The 22,828-nt window shown below is 37.2% G+C and overlaps 1 protein-coding gene across 1 annotated transcript in view; it reads right to left on the reverse strand.

Moving 5' to 3' along the window:
• The window catches only part of LOC105034674 (uncharacterized), a 46,566-nt gene that overhangs the window by 19,087 nt on the left and 4,651 nt on the right, over nucleotides 1-22,828 (reverse strand). The window contains exons 4-6 of the mRNA XM_010909914.4: nucleotides 3,823-4,018; nucleotides 1,028-1,113; nucleotides 537-732 (exon numbers count right to left, since the gene is read on the reverse strand). Of these exons, the coding sequence (XP_010908216.1) occupies nucleotides 537-732; nucleotides 1,028-1,113; nucleotides 3,823-4,018 (478 nt within the window). The remainder of the gene's footprint in view (nucleotides 1-536; nucleotides 733-1,027; nucleotides 1,114-3,822; nucleotides 4,019-22,828) is intronic.

The following is a 22,828-nucleotide window of genomic DNA, read 5'->3' on the forward strand; positions in this document are numbered from 1 at the left end:
ACATGGTGCGAGAAAAACATGAAATGTGAAAGGATGTTTCGGAAACTGAAAATTGGAATCACACAAACTGAAGCCCCACCAATAGAGGCGCTGGGGGAGTTTCAATGTAATAGTCGAACAGATGTGTCATGATAGAATCAATCATATCATTCACTTAACTAGAGTATGCTAAAAGAAAAGATACACTTGTCCTAATATGTTTCTATACATCAAATTTTTAGGGAAAATTATGTTTTTGAATAAAATATACACTTATCCTTTTGAAGAGGTAAAACTGCCAAAAAATATAGGCCAGACTATGCTTAATAGCTCACGACCATACTTCAGTAAGCCACATATTATCAAGTTGCTGCATGGTTAAAAATCAGAAAAAGCTCTTAAAATAAGTGATGTTATATAATTTTCTCAGATCATAATGTGCAAATATAGAAGCAGGTCGAAGAGTTAAATATCACTAATGACAAAAGCGTCAGATAGAAAAATTTAAAAAAAATTTAAAAAAATGAAAGCTTCTGCATCAAGGAAGCAAACCTTACCTCTAATTTTGCTTTGAAAAGGTCCAAGGCAGGCCCCTCCATTTTACCAATGTCTAGAAGTTCAGAAGTTTGCAAGCTTGATTCTCCTACTTTGTGTAAACAGTACCTGATGCTTGGTTCCAACTCTTCAACACGCTCACGGCATAAAACTTGATTTTCTATATCACCATATTTCCCAAGCTCTTCATAGACAGCCCTGTAAAGTAACCATATGTTAGCCAAACATGACATCCATAAGTCAAAAACTGCAGCAAGAAACCAGAAGAACAATGGCACGAGGATGAAAACTTTGTATTGGGAAACATTACTTTTTTCCACAGAAACTAAAACAAATAGCACGATAGAATTGAAGCATGGAAGTTTATTTAGGAAATTAGCATAACAAAATTGTTTTGGAGATGAATTGGCAGCTCCGCAAAAGTATTAAGATGGCTATATATCTAGTATGGCAAAAGAAGTGGGAACTAGTTCTTGTTACAACAAACTGGTACCTGGCATTCTTGAAATTCATCAATGCGGTTTCCCAATTCTTATCTTGTTCAAACAATAAAGTGCCCTTCATATAAGAGGCATATGCCTGTACATCAAAAATAGTGTTATGTTCATAAGGGTTTCATTCTCACTGCTGTTTGGTACAGCAATAAAAATTAACCAAGTAAGAATTCTCCATAGATTAAAACTTATAATAATTGATAACTCAAATGAATTTATGATCAGGAAGAATTGTATACAGATATAAGAGAATGCTTGTAGGTGAACCAACAATAGAATATATTTGAGATGGATACCTATAGGCATTCCTATCATTTCCTACATGGCAAAACACCATCCCCGCTGTTTAATTAAAGAATAGAAAGAGAGAAAGCAATACCACTTTATGGTGAAATTAGGTTTAGGACCAACTAGAGAACCTTATAATTTGCAAAAGCTAATTTAATTATAGCTACCAATAACAAATCAACCTAATTTCCTATACAACAGAATTAAAAAAAAAAAAAAAATCTTGGCAGAGACATCAGTCACACACACACACACATACAAATACATATATAAATATATACATGACATAATATTTTTCCTTAATCTCAACCAATATAAACTATCGCATCAGCTGATACATCATTGATATATCGGCTATGATTTTTTTGTCTTTTTTCTCTCTTATCAAGATTTCTTAATTGCAACACTTAAAAACAATGCCTAAGATCATAGCCAATCCTATTTCTAATGTATTAGACAATATTTCAATATATTGGTCATTAAATATCAATGAACATGTCAGAATATCTCAATCCATCTAACAAAGATATACAGATATCTCAAATTAATCTTAATATTAGTTTCACACTGTGGGCCGTTCCAAACTCCTAAAATTGACAAGAAACATACAACACAGCATTCTAAAAAGGCATGAGTTCCTTGTTGACAGTAAACTTACCATTTCTACTTCCAAGAGTGCAGGCATCTTTTTACGGTTAAAAAATCCAGATACACACTTGAGGTTTCCTTTTTTCCTTTTTCGTTTTTGGAAAGGAAAAGTATTTATCCATGCTCTCACAGAGAGAAGTCTTAGGGTTTATCTAGATGATTGGGCTGAAAATCCTATAGGATTCGTGGGTTGAGCCAGTACAACCAGCAACATCATAAGATTGCAAGCTAGGCTTATATTCATAAATACCCAGGAGTAGCTTTGGAGTGGGTCGCCTGAATCCCATAGGGAGAAAAAAATTACTCCCTAAGTCAGTCTAGAATCCCAACCTAACTGGAAACATCAATAATTTCAAATGCAAGTAATCTAAAAACCAGATATCAGAACACACATAGATACAGCAAGGACAGAATTAATAGGAATTTTTGATGAGTTAAGATTTATAGGGTTGAGTCAAAATGAATATGGGTTATGGTTTTGCAGTAAAAATCAGCCAGCAGAATACACACATCTAGCAAGTATAGAATTAATAGGGATTATTGATGAGTTAGAATAATAAAGTTGACTAAAAATAGTTGGAATTTGGGTTCTGGTAATGCAGTACAGCACAAGAAGCTTCAGTATTCAAGGTCTTGACATCATGATATTCAGCTGACCACATGTTCTGAGAAAAATTAGAAGCATCATGCTCCAAGTACGACTATCAAAGAAGTGAACCATTAATAAGTAGTTTGAAGTTGCCGGTAACAGGTTATCTTGTCAATTATATCTAATATTGTTTAGGATTTAGTTGCAACCATGACCAGTGAACGACTCACTTCCCTCCTTCCATACCTGGCCACTTTCTCCTCATCTAGACAGCATAGTTTTCTCCAATTAAGACAACATTTACATATTATTCTGTTAATATGGCACCACTGCACCACAACCAAACAAAATCAAAAGGCAAAACTTCAAATCATTTACTTGAGGAAGATTTTATACATAAGAAGACTTTTCATGTGGTACCCTTCTTGGAGAACTCATGAACTTGTCTGAACTTTGTGGCTCTCTTTATAGTAAAATTGCCTGCAAGTTCAATGTTTAATCTCAGCTCAAGCATGATTGGTGTTAACTAGAAACATATTGCTCTATGTTATGCTACGATAAGCCCCAGACACTTATGGCTGGCTTGATTGAAATATAATTGCATCAATAATCAGATTACATAATCTCTATTCTCTACTATTATAAATTTATAACACAACTTAGCCTTCATCCGTGATCCCTGTGCCTCCATAAATCTTGCCTTTTTCCCTTTCTTTCTTCATCTTTTACCTTCTAAAAACCATGAATGCCCCTTTTATTTGAGAAATAAAACAATATTGTTATAGCCTGTAGGTCCTACAAAGTGGAATTTCTCTAGGTTGCCCAACCATGAGGTACTACTGAGATATCCATTCACCCTGCTACTAGTTCTCTATTTTTATCCAAGCCAGTAGTGTCGATCTTGGCTGTCCATTTACTAAGTTCCATCTAAGTCAGCCTATTTACTCTCCAAGCCATCCATGCTGCATCGCACAAGCCCAGCACTAGCATTCATAATAGGATTACAATGCATATAGAAATTGACACTTTTAGACATGCCCTACATCATCATGCATATGTAAATTAAAACAATGGTGAGATCAATCTTGTTATTCACTATTCAGTTTAACCTTTCACATGCCATAGTGATAAAAACAAGAATTTTAGTTCATGAACTTAAAGATGAAGTCAATTAGAAATATCATATTGCATTATATTTTTATAAGTTGGCTTGAGCGGGTTATGAACTTATTATTTAAGCAAAACAAACAACTAAGATAGAATATATACCTCTGCTTCCAGAGAAGTTCTAGAGTCTCCTTTCACGGCACATAGCTGTGAAAAAAGTATTGCCCACTTCACCGCCTTCCTTAATCTACCAAGCAAGTGAATTTGTTGACGGCCATTTGGTCCATCAGGTGATTGTCGCTTTTCCATTGCATGGCTCCAAGCCCTTTCAGCCATATAAAGAACCATATGGAGAAACCTATATCGAGAATATGCAAAGTCACATATCTTTCATGCAATTTCTTGTCCAGATAAAAATATCAGTTGGTATGTTTACATCATGCAAATAATGTCAACCTATTGATACTTGCTTTTATTAATAAATAATGCCTCCTAAATATGACAAGAGTTTTATTTAAGCTAACAAGCATGACCAATTTTTTTTTGACAACTATAATAGACGGGTCACTTGATGATATTTATGAAACATATGCACTAATGCACAACAGCAAATTAGTTCTCAGCAAATAACACATGCTAAGCCTTCACATAGATGATACTCTTTAAAAATATACTCATAAGGAATAACCTAAAGGGGAAGTAATGGACAGAGGATCTATCTTTTATTGCATAAAAGGTGGAGCAATTATCTTTTCTTTGAGGAAAAAGGGATAAGATGGGGTAATTATCAATTGCCGCTTCATTGTAGCTTTACATGAACTATTTCACGTCAATAACCAGCATACAACTTCCAGTGAAACCAATGTATCAACTGTATTTGGAAGCTCGGTATGATGACTACTAAAAAGAAGTGTCTGTGGTACAAGGTTTCAAATATCGTTAGAATGTGATATCAGTATAGTCAGAATGGGATGTTAGTACTGTCCTGTTCTGATGGAACACCAACACCAATATGGGCCTTGGAACACCGAAACCAATTGGACTGGTACATACCAACTATACAGGTCCATATCAGCCTGTACCAGTCGATATCAACAGTGCTATACCAACCTAACCAGTTGGTACCAATTGCTTTTCATTCATTTTGGTTCTCTCAACCTTGTACATACCAATCATACTAGTGCCATACCAACATTGTACTGTTCCAATGGAAAACAAGTATAAGGTTTACTAGCAGTATTTAAAACCTAGCTATGGTGTGTTACTAGTGTGACAATGTTAAAGTACCACATGACGCTCTAGCACAAGTCCAAAGCTAGCAAGATAAAGTGAACCTTGCCATGGTGTTTTTGCTACATGCAAAGGCTGATGAAATTAAATTATTTCTTCTGGTCCTTAACAATCCATTTCGATTCGCCCCAACAAGCACAAATTGATATGCAAGATATAGAGATGTTTACCTCTGTTCAGTGTCTTTATTCTTGCCTACATAGCACCTGCTGTAATGACATAGACCAACATGACACAATACCTGAATCAATATGTGCATCACAGCACATGCTATGAGTTGGGAAATCTGGAAAGCAGATTCCTGGCAGGTATTTCCCAGAAATGGTGCTAGGTTGGAAGTTGAAGGATTTCAGCAGGAAAAAAAAAAAAAAAAGCAGCACATTTGCTTCTTAACAAGAAGACCTTAGACATTTTGCATCTTAAATCTATTTTGTCAAGTTCATTAATGACTGGCTCACATTTTCAATAAACTTTTTAGTTTCTTAACTATTTTTTAATATTGCATTAATTTGTTTTCTTACTCAAAAAAAAAAAAAAGACTATCCTTTTATGGATAATTTTGTCTACGATTGCAAACAAAATTCTCCTTTTGCTTGAAAAACACTCGACCATAGGAAAAATTCTAGAAGAGACATTTAATCCTATATAATGATAGTTATAATCTATGTTACCTTAAAATCAACTAACAACTGATCTTTCTATCATCCAATGTGTATATTTGATTTTTCTTGCTCAACACAACAATATTGCTAAGGGACCTAACACATCTAACAAGGCATCAATTAAAGGATTCCAGTAGCAAACAACTTGCAGAAAATCTTAAGAAACACAATATATCATCTATACCATAATTTCCCTAAGAAACCTATACCCACAATAATAAACAAAAGTTCAATGAATATATTGAATATGTTTTAGCTCTCAACAACAAATAGCTAAGGGGGGCACATTAGATATCCAACCAGATCCATTCTTCAAGAGCGTGGTATATTGTTTTTATGTTTTTTATTTGATTTCTTTCAAGTTGGCAATAAAATACTGGTTATTAGATATATTATAATATGAGGTACTTTAAACTATACTAGCTTTCTTATAATATTCCACCATAGGTTGGAGACGTGCAACTTGACTCATTTTTGGATGTGAACACTAGATTTGATATACTCAATGAAATATTTTTGGATATATTCTACATAAATTTGAAACAATTTAAACAACCAAGCAATAGAAGCAATTAAAGAAATGGCAAGAACGCACGAATTCAGAGCACATAGGAAGCCATTTAACAGTCGAATTACCACGTGTTAATGTCATACTGGCCAGGCACTGTACAGAACATACCATACTATTCTATGTCAATGCTTTCGCACACAAATGCCAAGCACCGGTATAGATCAGTACCATGTCACTGTCATGTGTCAACAAGGCACAAGTATGGTATGTATCATGCCAAGTCAAGTTGATCAGCAATTAAAACTATGATGTTGGTTTCGGAAGAAATACTCAACCCCCTGACAGATAAAGTTTAAGTGACTCCGAAGATGTGACAATCAAGCCTTGCTAACACTCTTTCAAGGTGCATAGCACAAAACAGCCAATGAATTGATCCTTCAATAAGTGGACAAACAAACGGTAGAATAATAGGGTTTAAGTACTTAGAAGTGTGATGCAAGAGTGGTGGTTCAAGCCATTCTGGAGTAGCCCGTATTTTATTTTAAGCAAAAGTCTAATCAAATAGTATTTATTAGGTATTAATAGTTCATTTGTTTTATGCTTTAATTATGTCGATAAGCATGGCTGCCTTTTAGAGTTTCTAGAAAGGTTTCAAAAGCCAGCGAAGCAGGACAGTACCACTAGTATCTTATTGTTCCGACAGCAAAATGGTATCAAGAATCAAGATGGAACCTCAGATGTCACAATTGGTCTGTATCAACCATAAAGGTAGTGTACTAATTGCTTTTCATTCTTACTGAATGTTGCAGTCCTGATCTAACTCAACTATGCCAGTACAAATCCTATACGGGGTTCGATACTAGTATTAAACAAGGTTCACTGTAGCAGTGCATATCATCTCGTATTGGGCATTCTGTACTGTACCTATACGAACCGAAACTCGATATAGTTGTGTATCAAGTCTCGATATGATCAACAAACCCCCATGATGGACATATCGACAATGTACTAACATGGTACCAATAGGCCTTATACCAAGATGGAGAACCTTGATTTAAACCCTTGGTTTCTAGGCTTTATTAATTATGGTGCACGCAAGTCTCTCCTTGAGTATGTGAAAGTAATTATTCTTGGACTTTCAAAAAGTTGTGATGTATTAATTAAAGGATATGAAAGGTTATTTTATCTACATAAAGTCATGTTGTAGAGAATTAATGGGGAATAAAGATTGGTTTATCTGAATGTCTCTTCGAATATATTGGTGGATCCCACTTTATTTCTCCCTTCATCTACTTTTTCCTTCCATATATCAATCTGTTCTCCTTTGGTTTAACCCTCTACACTTTCCAATGTCAATAGGTATTAGAGCATTAGGTTGATCTCTCATCCTTTCCCCATTTCTCTTATTTAAGAAGAAACCTTTTTAAAGTCACAGTGTTCACCAATCATGATCAACTTTTAAATCATGAGGAGTCACCCCATCATGCATGAAGAACACTTGTGTCGAATAGAGGGAAAGCTAAATGGAAGCTTCAAAGCACAAGCTAACTAGTTGAAAGAACAAGAACAAAGGTTTGAGCAACTTTATGTAGCCTCAACTCATGACAACTAAAACTTCTCTCAGTAATAGGCTATCATCCTCCAAAGATGTTCCACCACCATAACATCAAAATCAACTTAAGAGCAGCATACCTATTGACGAGATGGTTAAAGTTTTGGAATTCACCTCAAAGTTCTCACAATGTGGAGACATCTCATCATCCAAATTCTCCTCCGTAAGATCTTGCACCTCCTCCTTGAGTTTATCAAGCTCCCAAATGTTGCTGGTCTTAGCAATCCAATTAACTCTACACCACTAGAGTTTGATTTTAGAGGAGCAAAAATTGAAGTTTCAACTTCTTGTTTGAAGATGGAACTCAAGTTTTTCAAGATAAATTTTCATGTCTCAACAACTTTATCAAGAAATAGATTATCCTTGCTTTTAAAGACTTGGTCAATCACATCTTCCAGCACTCACACCTATTCTGGAAAGCACCAATGTAATTCCAACAGCATAGAAATTATTGGATTGCATCATCAACGTTCGACAACATAGAAATTATTTTATGGATGCCATATAAAGTCACAAGATTAAGGTAATACACTTGGAAGAGGACTCCTCAAAACATTTGTGATTAAAGAACTCGAGGGCAGGTTCCACGCAGCAAAAGTCTAATATAGGATAAGTGGTTCAAGCTATTTTGGCAAGGTTCACCATCTCAATCTAAACTCCATACCGGTATCATCCTATTACCAATGTCAATACACCCAGTACAAGGACCGGTACAGCATACCGATAATTGGTACACCCTGCATACCATGCACCGATTAAATACTATCGATATGCAGTGGTACCACTGGTACGTTAAATTAGTTCAGATTTTAATCTCAGCAAAAGTCTAGTCAAATAATATCTATTTGATACTAATAGCTGGTTGTATTTATGCTTTAGCTGTGTTCATAAATGAGGAATATGTCTATTAGAGTTTCTAGCTTTATTAATTATGATTCATGCAGGTATCCTAAAACATTGTATTGCATTATTTAAGGGATATGAAGGCTCATGTTATTTATATGAAATCAAATAGTACAGAATGAACGGAGAATGAGAAATTGGTGTATTTGAGTCTCTCTTTGAATATAGTGGTATGTTTCCCTTCTTCCTTAACCTTTTCTTCCCTATATCAATCTCTTCTCCTTTAGAATAATCCTGTGCAATTCCAACATCATTGTGGATGAAGATGGATAATTAGGCAAGAAATGGAGCAGAAAATAACGTTTGTCGAAATAAGAAGCTATCATGAAGTGATACAAAATAGTACAAATCAATAATCATAATATTAGGATTTATTTAAAAAATCACAAAAGAAATAAAGTCCAACCCCCCCCCCCAGGCGGGGAAACCATCACAAATAGAATTGTTCCTCCATGGACTCTTGTCATGTTCACTTACACATCTAGAGAGAGGATCCACTTAGAAGCAAGATATTCCATCTCAGTACTAGGCCCCGTACCGGTGCTATGGTATCACTGTTCAGTACACCTCGTACGAGGGCCAATTTGGCATATTGAGTATCGATATGCCCCCCATACTATTTACCGGTATAGAACTAATATGGTACGATATGCCCTATATCACCCGATTCGGCACAGCATGGCGTACCTTGCTTAGAATTCTTCAAGGAATAGGTCAAGGGTCAAACTAAGGTCTCATTTAAATAATAAAACAAAGAAAATAAGAAAATAAAAAGAATGAAATCAACAGAAGGAAACAACAAAAAACTCCATTTTTACAAACCCGTGCATATATTTTTCAAAGAATATAACACAAGAAAAACTAGGTCTACCCTACACCATCACCATGCAGTAGTTTCTTCACATTAGCATGCCAAAAGAATAGCCCAATTTCCATAATTGCAGCCTCAAAGGGGTGCAAATGGGTCAGGTCAGATCGAGTCATGTGTGACCCCGACCCAACCCGATTCTTTGATCGGGTCTTGATATTGAAACCAGACCTACCCTAATAGAAGATCGGATCGGGTTGGATCGGCTTCTTGATCAAATTTTTTGATCCAATAGATCATATGGATCGAATCTGGTCTATGTATAACCTGACCCTAATCCATGAAATATGGGTCTGGTTCGAGTCCCGATCAGGTCCAGATCGGATCATGGGTTAAATTAACCAATATGCAGCAGCTATAGCTATTCAATCGATTCTCATGAGTGAAGTTGAAGTTGATCTCATAAGTTTACCATCCAACGACACTCGTGACACATTATGATTTTTGGAGTGGTCATTAACATGTAACGATTACGTCTAAAGGAAACTGTCAAGAATCATGGTTCGCCGTACCGAGCCGAACCGCCCGGTACGGCGCGTACCGAACCGGACCGATCCCTTACCAGTCCGATTCGGGCCTTTTTTTCGAAACACAACCCTGAACCGCACCGAACTGCCCGGTTCAGTGCGGTTCGGGCCCATACCACCCGAAACCGGACGGTACGGCTCAGTTCTGGACCGATTCGGGGTGAACCGAACCATATTGTCCATGAGAAAGGGGGAAGGTGGGGGTCTTTTCACATGGTTGGGGGGAGAGAAGGGGGAGAGAAATGGGCGTGGCCCACTTCACATGGGGGGAGGGCCTGGTGCTTTAATAAGACCAGGCCTTCGGTGTTCTTTAAGAGTTCTCAGAGAACACCCATGGCCCATTAAAGCACCAGGCCTTCGGTGTTTTTTGAGAGTTCTCGGAGAACACCCATAGCCGTGGGCAACTTAATCGTTGAGACCTCTAAAAAATTAGAAAATAAGGCAAAATTTCATGAAATTGGAGGAGTGATTTGAGAAGAGGCTGATCTTTGGCCAGAGGTAAGATAATCTATTATTTTGTTAGTAAATAGTTTTTTTTATTTTTGTTGTTAGAAATAGGATAAAAATGAGATAAAATAAAAATAGAAGAAAATCATGCCAAAATCTTATGATTTTGGTATGATTTAATTATATGTGATAGATCTTTGGAAGATCTACACGAGGACACCAAAATTGATAATTTTCGTTAATTATATATTTTTTAAATATTTTTAAATATTTATTTATTTAAAAATTAAAAAAAATTTAAATTTTAGAAAAAAAAATTAGAGTTTGGAAATCATGTTTAGAATGATTCAAGCTACTTAAATCTAATTTTAATTTTTTTTCAAATATTTGAAATTAAAAAATTATTTTTTAAATTATTTAAATTAAAAAATTTAATTATAAAATAAAAAATATATAAAAATAGTGTTATATTTTAGTTAATTTAAAAATATTATTTGAAACATATAACATATTTATTTTGAATTTATAAGTTTTAAAATAATTATTAAAATTATTTTAAAATTATATATAATTATTTTAATTATCATTAAACTATCGTGTTTTGTTATACTTGTATATATTTTAATTATATATATACTGCGGATGATCTTGCACGTGGAGTAGGGTCCATGGATGTATCTGGATCATCCCGCATTATGGATCCTATTATCCACAGTCACCTTATGATCCATATGCATATGGTGCATCCGAGGCATCATCTTCTAGTGATTACTATATCCTATGCAGCCTGGAGCATCTTACGGATCAGATTTTGCTACTGGCATATTTGAATGGACTCCTCCACAACCATACCATCATCTCGAAGATACTTCTCAGAGTCAGAATTTTAACGAGAGGTCTGAGATGTCTTACAATCCAGAGAGGATGCCTTATGGGATAATGAATATTCGAGAGTACGGTACAATTTGGCTAGAGGGTTGGACTAATGTCCCTTCAGACTATGCTGATGATCCAGACATCTACGAGCGTCACAGACACTCGACAAGAAATTAAATGCAGAATACATCTTAAGGTTCGTATATCAATTATTGTGCTTTGTATTTAAATATTTAGATACATTTTAATGCATATTTTATATATTTTTTCTTTAGTTTTAAGATGACACAGTTGAAATATAATGTAAATAAATATATGTTTGAAATTTTGGATTAAGAGTCTTTGTACCGCAACCTAACTCCAAATTGAACCCAAATATGTCAATAATATGCAATATAATACCATATTGAGATTGTATTTCTCAATTATTAACTTCAAAAATCCAAAAAAAATTAAAAATCGAAAAAAATATTGTGTACCGGTACCGGACCGGTATGCTTGGGCGTACCGAGTGTCGGTACGATACCGGTACCGTACCGTACCGGTCCGACACCGGCAAGCCGTCCGGTACCGGTACAGCGAACCTTGATCAAGATGTACCTCATGTACACATGGAAGCCAAATGAATGTGAGCCTCCCAATGTTAGTCATGGGATACAACCGGAAGTGAAATATCTATTCCCTGCTAATTCTCTAAATTTCTTGAGTTGGAAATGTTATGTAGATTTGATGTGAAAGATTTCTTATCGAGATGGAAAGAGAAGAAGATAATATTTGTTGGAGACTCCATTAGCTTGAACCAATGGGTGCTGCTCAATTATGGAGGTGAAAAGGGAAGAATATAATATTGTATAGGTGGGCAGTCCGCTATAATTTGTGCCCAACCCATGCTAATATATAATAGTTCTGGGTCATATAATGGATTCGAGTCGGATCGGATCATTGAGCATAAGATCCATATAAACCTAGAAATTTAAGTGGGTCGGATCGGGTTGATCGGGTCAAAATTCAATAAATGCAAACTCAACCCAAAAAATAGAATGGATCCAATTTTAGAATTCGACCCGGATCCGCGGATCCTTTTAAACGGTTTGGGTCGGATCTCCATGGGTCAAATCGAATCGGATCACGGATCAACCCGATCTATTTACAACCTTACAGCCTCATAAGATACGTTCATATAGTAGTCTACAATCTATAAGAGCACACTGCAACATAACTGCAACCATAACTATCCAACCGTATCTAGGGCTGTCAGTCTAGCTCGTTGTTCGATTTATTCGAAATATTCAATTGTTTTTGAGTCGTGCTCGACTCGTTCGTTAAACTGTAGAACAAACACAAACAGGATTTTTAAGTTCGATACCTTAACGATCCAAACTAGAACAAGCCTTCGTTCGATCATGTTCAGATCGATAAAAACTTGATAAAATAAATAAATATATTATATATTTTATATATATTTATATACATATACTAATATATTTATTTTTTTATGAATTTTTTGGTATATTTTTTTAGTATATATAATGTATACTATACATTATAGCATTATATACATAAGCTTTAATAATCACCATCGGATCATTAATCCAGCGACTGAAAATCTTGTTTATCACCATGGGATCAATGATCCGATGGTGGAAATCAATTGATCAATTAACCCTAACCTATATATACTTACACTAAAACCCTAACCCTCAGTCTCGACCTCTCCGCCTCTCTTCCTCTCCGCCTCTCTTCTCCTTTTCCGCTGACGACGTAGCTGGCCGAAATCCTAATCCCAGTTCCCTCCGCCTCTCTTCCCTTTCTCCACCGACGGCACAACTTGCCGAAATCCTAATCTCAGTTTCCTCTGCCTCTCCTCCCTTTTTCCACCGATGGTGCAACCAGAATTTTCCGTACCGTGCCGAACCGATCAATACACCCCGTATCGCAACGGATCGGTAGAGAACCGATACGATTCAGTCAGTAAATTCGGTACACCGATGGTATCAGAAGGAAAAGAGAAGTGAGAAAGAGAGAGGAAAGGGAGGGAGGCGAGAGACATCGAAGGCCAACGGTGGCCCGCTGCAGCCACCGGAGGGCTTTCAAGTCCCGTATCGCCCGATAGGACTTTCAAGAGAGCGAGAAAGAGAGAGAGCGCTCTGGGGGGCCGACCTACCGGACGGATGCTGCCTCTATCGTGAGACCCTCGGTGGCCAACGAGCCCATAACGATGGGTCTGAGGGCGATCAAGCAGGAGGGCCTTCGTGGCTCCGCCAGTCCGCCTCCTTCGAAACAAAACAAGACCCGTGGGTCTTTTTTTTTGATTTAAAGACATGAAGTCGGCAACCCAATTGCTGACTTCACGATTTTTTAAAAAAAAATAGTGAAGTCCACAAGTGGTTGCCGACTTCACCTGTTCACAGGTTTTTTAAAAAAAAACCCGTCAAATAAGGGCCGATGCCCCTATTTTACGCCCGCGGTGCCGCCCACGCGGACTGCACCATTGGGCGGCCAATCGAACGCCATTCGATGACCCCGCCCCCTCCTTCCTCTCCCTCCTTTTTTTTCTTCCTCCCTCTCTCTATTTCTCTCTCTTTTTCTTCTTTCGATTCGGCTCCCATTTCCTTCATCAGTTCACTTCGATTTGGCACAGTACGAAACCGTACCGAACCATACCGTCGATCAATCGATACAGCCGGCGGTACCAGTTCAGCAAACCTTGGGTGTAGCTATCCGAAACCCTAATCCCAATTCCCACCACCTCTCTTCCTAGTTCCACCGACGGTAATGGTTTTTCTTTCCTATTTCGTTATTCTTATATTTATTTAACTTTTTCTCTAGTGATATTTGTTCATGTTGGTTGCTCTCTCAACGTGATAACCACCACTGGGCTTTGGCCAGTGCCTTAGTGCCCACTGGTGGCTACCGGAGCTGTAGCAGCCCCGATAACCTGGTGAAGGTCACTTCAGCTGGCGGTGGACCTCCCAGTGGCTAGTGGTGGTGCAATGGTGGTCCTTGAAGGTTCAAGCTGTGAGTCACTAAGTTGTGAAATGTGATGGGGTCATGCATAGAGCCATGGTCATGGGGCCTGCTCGCTAAACAAAGAACCAGTAAGCTAAGGGTAATTGCTTATATTTGTTTATGAAATTTTTTATCTCTCTCCTATTTCTGTTACTTAAAAATTTTTGTTACTTTTTTATGAGAATTTCTGTTACTTTTTTATTCTTGTAAATGTTAGCTTATCAATTGTTAAAGGTTGGTTTAATATGGACTGCTAACTGCTTACAGTATTTCCAGTTTGTTTTTATGTCCTTTGTTATTTTTTTTTGTTGACTAACTTGATCCGTGTTATTTGATGTTTTATTTTATTTACCTTATGTGTTCGATCATGTCCGATTTGTTAACAGCCCTAGTTACCAACTTCTCGAAGCCCATTTTAGGTTTGTATCCTCTGTTCTATGTTTGTGTATGTAATTCTCCTTTCTTTGTGTCCTGCTTTGGTTAAACTCCTATTTTGCATGATAGTATGTAAAAATTGATAATTGTACATTGTATTGAGATTTTAGACATAAATAAAAGCTGCTTTGTTGACTTTTGAGTTCTATTTTCCATGTTATTCTAGACGAGCCGAACACAAAGGTGTTTGATCATGTATACTCTAGACGAGTCGAACTCGAGCCTAATTCGAACATAACAAGCTTAACGAACTCGATCCCGAACAGAGTTCCCTCGAATACATTCGAACCCGAACCATACTCAAACTAAACAGTAGTTCAAAACAGTCGATCTCGAATAGTGGTGTATTCGATCGTGTCCGATTCGTTAGCAGCCCTAACTGTATCCCAACTATTTGGGATTGGCTTTATCGATGGTTCACTAAGTTATAATCTGTATCTTTTCTCGTAATATGCATCCTAGTTCTTTGAATCCTCCCCCTCTTTTTTCCACATTCTTTATCACAAATTAAAACGTTCTTAGAGCAGCCCCCTCAAATCTTTGTTGTAAATAACCATACCAATCAATTTTGCATCACATTGTCTATCATTTGTTTGCCTCCTACAACTTCTATAAACATACATTTCTCAATCTATCCTCTCTAGTTTTACCAATATTTATCTTAACATTTTTATTTTTGCCAAACTCAACTTGTTGTCCTAAAGCTTATGTTGCCCAAGAATTAGAGCCATATAGCATAGCAAGCCTTGTTCTCTAAAATTTTTCCTTATCTCAAAGGTATGCATCCATTACATAATATCCCAAAGGCACCTCTATACCTCATCCAACTCTAATTCTATCACATATATATTCATTAATCTCTCCCTTACTTTGTATAGTTGATCCCCAATAACGAATTAAATCACTTTGTCATATCTCTTACCCTTCAAGCTTCCTAGGGACCTCATCTTTATTTCTATGTTTTACTAAAAATTACAGTCCATATACTGTCTTTGTTTGATTGATTTTTAGGCCTTTATCCTCTAAAGAATTCTTCCATAAAGCCAATTTATTATTTAATTCAGTTCTTTTTCAGCAATCAATACTATATCGTCTGCAAATACCATGGCACAACTACTTGAACATTATCAATAGGTTCCTCTGTGCTTAGTGCAGAAAAAATATGGTCTAGTGTCGATCATTGGTCCAAGCCTATTGTGACTGGAATACTTCTGTTGTATTAGAGAAACTTTTAAAGTTTGTCAATGCTCCAGCATGCACATGCTCGATAATTTCAATATACCATTCATACACACCATCGCTTCTTAAAGCCCACCAAGTTATTCTCCAAGTCAATAAAGACCATTTCTAGACTTCTCTAATTTCTCCATATTCTTCTACCAATCATCTCAATAAGAAGATGGCCTCCACCGTTAACCTTTAAAGCGCAAGCTGATTTTGGTTCTCTAAATTGTCATTATTTTACTTAACCCTTGTTCAAAAACCATTTCCCATACTTCCATACACATATGGGCACATTGAGATTCTACATCAGAAAATAACTAAGGCCTTAAACTTGTTCAAAAAATAGATCTTCCTATAACTTTGCAATTCAAGCACAATTCAAATAAAGGGCTCGAATTAGTCATTCAAATTGTTCCAACATATTGAAGCTCCTTCATGCAATCTCGAATCAAAGAGGTTGGGTTACTACTATAGGTTATCACCATATAAGCTTGATCCTATATCCCTCGATGACTCTAGCAAGGTTTTAAATCCCATGGGACGGGATTGTTCCGATTTTTTCATGGAACGAAACGCATCACCATCCCACTCCATCCCGACATTTAGGACAGAGGATGTCCCAAGGCATCCCGATCGGGATGCTGGGACGCTAACGGGACGGCCTATCCCAAAAAATAGGATGGCATTCCATCCCGATGTTCCACTGGATGTCCCGGGACGTCCCGTTGGGACCTGAATCCCTGGACTCTAGGACCATAGCCCAAGACAAAACCTTACTAAGCCGATTACCAATTTTTTTCTCAAATCTAACAAAATTTAAAAGATGACATGATGTTTTATGATATCTTATTGTTTTATGTCTCACATGCAGTGGCAACTCATTTTCGCATCATAACTTTTATAACATTTATTAGTAGTCACTTTAAAATCAAAATGCATAGAAATGGCAAATTTCTTAGCCATTAAGCTTCTACACATGCAAAATATAATGCTATAATTTCAGCCTCCATGGTGCTCCTTGAAGTTATAATTTGCCTAGCAAAAATCCAAGAAAATATAGCACCATCAAAAATGTAACTTATTTTGGTTTCGATGCCTTGAGAATCACCAACCAAGGTTCTTAGAACCATCCCGAACCAAGTGGTTCAGGACGTGCCGAACCGAATTGACGGAGAACCGGGATAATTCCGACAGAGGAAACGGCATACGCCGATGCCGGGGAAGAGAGGGAAACAGAAGGAGAGAAAGAGAGGAGAGGGAGAGGCCGATGGCCCTCTACGGCCGACGGATGGTGGTGGAAGCCACCGCATCTCGGTTCGCCCGATGGGACTGCCACGACGAGAGAGAAAGAGAGGGGGGAGACCACTGGAGATGGGAGGACGAGACAGCAGAGAGGCCGCCGAAGGTCTCTGGGTGGCCGCCGTGACCACTAGGTGGCGGAAGCGGCACGGGTGGAGGCACGGAAGCAGGGCATTGGCCGTTTTTAAAAGGAAAAGACGAACAGTGAAGCCGGCACTTAGTTTGCCGGTGCCGGCTTCACTGTTTTAAGATTTTTTTTAAAAAAAAATTAAAAATAGTGAAGTCGGCACTCGATTTGCCGGCTTCACTATTTCAAACTTTTTTTAAAAAAAATCCAAAAATAGTGAAGCCGGCAAATCCATTGCCGACTTCACTATTATCGGGTTTTTTTTAAAAAGCCCATGAAACAAGGATTGCCCCCTGTTTCACGCCGTGGAGCAGCACGCGGCATTTATGCTGCCCGACGATCAGTCGGAGGCCCTCCGACAGACCCCCTCCCTCTTTCTCTTTCTCTCTCTCTCTCCTCTGGTCCTCCCTCTGTCGGTTCATGCCGGTTCGATCCGGTACGGAACCATACTGGACCGTGCCGCTGACCGACCAGAACCGCCGCTGGTACCAGTTTTCAAAACCTTGCCACCAACATAGTTAGCCTGGTGCAATTGACTATTGCAGCCAAAGATACCCACTATTTGGGCATATTTTTATCAACATGAAGTTTCATAAATTCTTGTTTAGATGTATAAAGGATCATAGCATTTGCAATCACTATAACTGATTTTTTTATAAAATCTTCTCATATAATGGGATTGATTGCCCTGGAAATTTTTAGTTAAAGTAATACCTAAGATTACATTTGTTTTTCATAAGACTTGCATTTCAAAATTTAGACATAGAAAGGATTTAATTTCATTAATTACTTCCGTGTTTGCTCCAAGAATTAAAATATCATCCACATATCAACATAATGTTACATAGTGATTTCCTTTTAGTTTACCTTAAAATGCCCATCATGCTCTTTTTAAATCCAAAAGATAAATTACTTCACCAAATTTCATGTGCGGTTACTTTGGTTCTTACTTAAGTCCATATAATGACCCTTTTAATTAACATAATCTTTTTCAACAGAATATAGAACCTGTAGGTTGGTTCATAGACACTTCTTCCAAGTCCCATTAAAGAAATTGGTTTTAGCATCTCATAGGGATTAGTTTGTAAATAGATGCCAAGGCTACAAAGACTTGTATGGTTCTGATTCTAGCTATCCAAGCATATGTCTCAGAACAACCTAACCTCTTCCTTGATTCTCTTAGTTAGCTTATCTATTGTTCTAATAGGTATAAAATGTTACCAAAATATCTCTTTACAACATAATGTTAAGCAACTGAGAGGAAAATCAGTTACAACCCATATTATATTTTGTATTATCGATTCTGGTTCATAATAGCTTCTTCCAAGAAAGGAGAGTCCATAGAGTTGATCACATCTTGATAGCATAAAGGTGTACCTTCTAGTAAAATGGTCAACTCTTCATTAAAGCTCTTGATTGTTTTAGCTCTTTTGCTTCTCCTTGGTTCTATTTGAAGGCGTACATTCACACCATCCAGTATCACAAACTCAAAACTAAAAGGTAATTATATAATCTATATTTTGCTTAATGTGATTACTTAATTTTGCATTAGTGGGTTGTTGTGGATATGAGCTCGATCTGACACGTGAGGTATTGTCCGCTCTGGCACATAAGCCTTACGGTTTTGTCCTTCAAAAGATACCTCACGTGGGAAAGATGATCCCCTCCTTATAAGCATGAGTCCCCTTTGACTCACAACTAATGTGGGACTATTGGTGCCCTCCACATTATTAAAACCACAACAGAGCCTTCTAGTCAAGGAAGACTTCGATGTGTACAGTCCGAGGAGCCCCACAGTCAGTCGAGACAGATCTTAACCCCAGAGAACCAAGGCAGACCTCGACCTCTACCGGGCGCGCCATATTATTGCCGCTAAACTCTGACGAAGTGATCAACCTTGAGCCGAGAAAGAGAGCCTGGATCTTGGAGAAATAGGAACCTACAAAAATGAGTTCTCTTACTGAAAGTTGTCCGACGAAGAACCCTCCGATGCTTAAGTCAGCCAGAGAAAAGGAACAGTTAAGAGAACCAAAGCTCAGGAGCAGTGAATTGAATCTAAAAAAAAACTTACCCAGCTCCCCCACTTACCCCCCTTTATATAGGGTGAGATTGTTGTTATCCTATAACCTCCATCCCTTAGAATACAGGAACATGGGCGTTACTGCATTTACATGGGCATTTAACCATCGTCGGTGATGTAAAGACTGAGTAATGGGTTTAGTGGGCGGTTATCATGCCCCACGACCTCGTAATTGTGGGCAATTAATACCCACGTTGCATAACCATCATTCAGCCCCCATTTCTTCGAGGTTGAAATAGTCGGCTAAATATCGAAGAAGTCATCAACCGAAGGTCCCGTGGGGGTGTCAGCTACACGCCGAGTTATGAGTCTGTCGCGCCGCACTTAGTCGGCCAAAATCCAAATTAGATTGTCGGTTGGTATCCAAGCTGGTTATCAACTTAGTCGGTTATCAACTTAGTCGATTATCATCCGAGGATTCTCCCCAACATGGGTCATTTCTCCATTACCAAAAGTTAAGCATGAACTTTAGTATGTTCATTTCACATGTCAAAATTTTATTTATGTTGAGAAATGATGGTCTACCCGACAAAGCTATTGCCCTAAAGAAGCATCTAGCTCTAACTCTTCCAGCATTTGAAGCCTAAAACCTTTGTAATAAGGTTCAAAAATTGGGATAGGATGGTACCACCAGTATTGTACCATACCAAAGGCAAAATAATACTGACATCGATGCGGCACACTAAAACCAGTCTGACCAACACATACCTGACCATACCAGTCCATGCCAACAGTCCATACCAGCCATACTGGTTGCTTTTCATTCTTATTTATTCTGAGAGTCTCGATCTATCTCGACCATACAAGTACCATACCATTTCGATACCTAATTTGTATTAACCTTACGCGATTCCCACATCCCATTTATGTCAAGAAATCATGATGCTAGACCCTTTTTTTATGATTGGCTTTGTCAGTTACAGTAATGGACTACAATCCTCCAACAAACTAGATCTCAGTAAATGATGTTCAATGTGATTACACTCCCACCCAGTAAAAGGAACCTTTCTTTAGTGGAGGTTGTTAGATTGAGTAATACAACAACCAGTACTCTCTTTGAACCCCAAGGTCGAATTCACAAATTCCCCAAACCATGCAACATGAGTCCTCAATCACATATGGCTCGTTAAAGAACTAATGTGAACTAGTGATAAACCCTTCCAATGGGAATAAGAATCCAACTAACAAATTAGTCCCCTGCAACTCTCAACCTCCTAATGAGTTCCAATAAGCCACACACCCATCCAAAGATGGTTGGCCTAAGTGTTCCAATTACTAGTAGTTATTAGGGCCTATATGGGTGTTGGGCAAGATTACCCGAGCATAACTTTAATCGCTGAAAGGAAATTAATGAAGGAAGAGGCAAAATATTGAACACAAGCAAATTTTTATGAATCAGGAGCAGCTGAAAATGTAGTCCTGAAAAATCTAGATTATTCGTTCCTTTAACACTCAGCATAACAATATCCTGACCTTCGATCTTTCAACCTTCCTCAATTTCATGTAGTTTCCTCTCAACCTCCCCCTCTAAAGCATAAAATGTTGGAGAAGATGACTCCTAGCATCCAAACAAGGTCTTAATGCCATAGACATTCTCCAGATCTACTAGCTCTGATCAAGAAGCATCATGTAGCAGTATTTAGCAAGAAAACATTAATTGATAGTTTTCTTTGTAATATTTAGAGTGAAATTTTTATTTATAAAATTTCAAATTCAAATGGGTGTTTGTCCACTTCTTTTCAAATGCTTATGTGAAAAGCAAAATGCATGGCTATTGCTCCATATGGAGCATAAAATAAGATTCATGAGATTGCTCAAGATAGCAATTTATGATCCCACCACAAAACTAAATTAGAAAAGCTAACAATTATCTACCATTTTAATGGATGATGAGATAGTTAGCTACCAAGCATAAAATAGATATTATAAACTCAATGATCTCAATACTTCATTGTGACCAATATGGACTTAAAAGTGATGCAAAGCTCCACCTTTAGATGAAAGCATCTAGATCCTACACTAGCAACTTTGAATGTTATAATAGCAAGTGAAACCTTTCTGCATGACTTACTTGCCTCTCTAAACTGACAAAATTAAGTTGTCAGTAGGGTGATGCATATACACCATTTCCTGCTTTAAAGGTTCCTTCAATAAAAAAGCATTACATATACCACCCCAAAACACCATTTGTAAGAGCAAATATTGTTGCAAACTTTTAAGTTGTTAACCTAGAACAATGGTCAAAGGACCTTTAGGAATTTTCATCACAACAAAAGGCACCCAACGTTGTATTTTTCCCTTTGTTAACAATGAATTTTCTTTCTTTAACAAATCTTCTTGTTTTAGAAAGACAACACCAAAAAGTAGAATGAACTAAATTGGGCAATTAGATATCAAGTTTCTAGGTTTCCCAAAATTAGTGACTAAAGTCATATTTCGGCAACTTAAATTCAATAATGAAGCGCTAAAGTTAGGTCGAAGAACAGTTCAAGTTGCTTTCATGGAAAAGGTATTGTTGGATTAGCAAAACTAGAACACACATCATTACTTTTGGGCTTCAAGTACATTTTAGCAACTGACATCCAAGAACCAACTTTGTAAGACAGTAAATAAGATGGCAAATTGAGGGGTAAACAAGTGAGAATTCACCATGATCAGTTAAGAAGTCAAATTTTCTAATTCCTCGTTAATCATAAAATTGAATCTCTCTTCAGTGGTTTTCTAGTGTTTCACCAATAATACTCTTACAAGGATGGATGATTTCCCATTACAAAATATCCCTCTTTTTATAGGTGTCTCTTCCTTGCATGCAAAGATGAGTGAGCAAGACATATGATATATGTATTTTAGGGAACTTTAAGGATAAGAAAACAATCTTCATTAAGGATAGGAAATCCATGTAAAAACTCATATTTCTAGGATCCCCATATAGCAAGTTTAAAAAGTTATAGAACTTTAAAATACAAGAGGGCTGCGTGAAATTGAATCAAAGTATAATAAGAATATTGCTCTTCTTTAAAAATTTAACTAATATTAAACATTACTAACATAAGGAAAACATAGCATGGCCATTAAATATACATTCTGACATCACAGGAAGATATTATTGTGCAACAAGTTTGTAAGGTAAAGAACCATAGCAATGACTTAAATGGCAGCCTAGAAACAACCCCATCCAACTCACCCTCCGGCAAACTGCTTTAAACTAATAAAGTCAAGAAAACCTACATAATCTGCATATCTTGGATATAAAAGGATTCTATGATATATTACTAATCTTTAAAAAAAATGACAAAAT

Source organism: Elaeis guineensis, chromosome 14 (assembly GCF_000442705.2).
Source record: "Elaeis guineensis isolate ETL-2024a chromosome 14, EG11, whole genome shotgun sequence".
NCBI classification, from domain to species: domain Eukaryota; kingdom Viridiplantae; phylum Streptophyta; class Magnoliopsida; order Arecales; family Arecaceae; genus Elaeis; species Elaeis guineensis.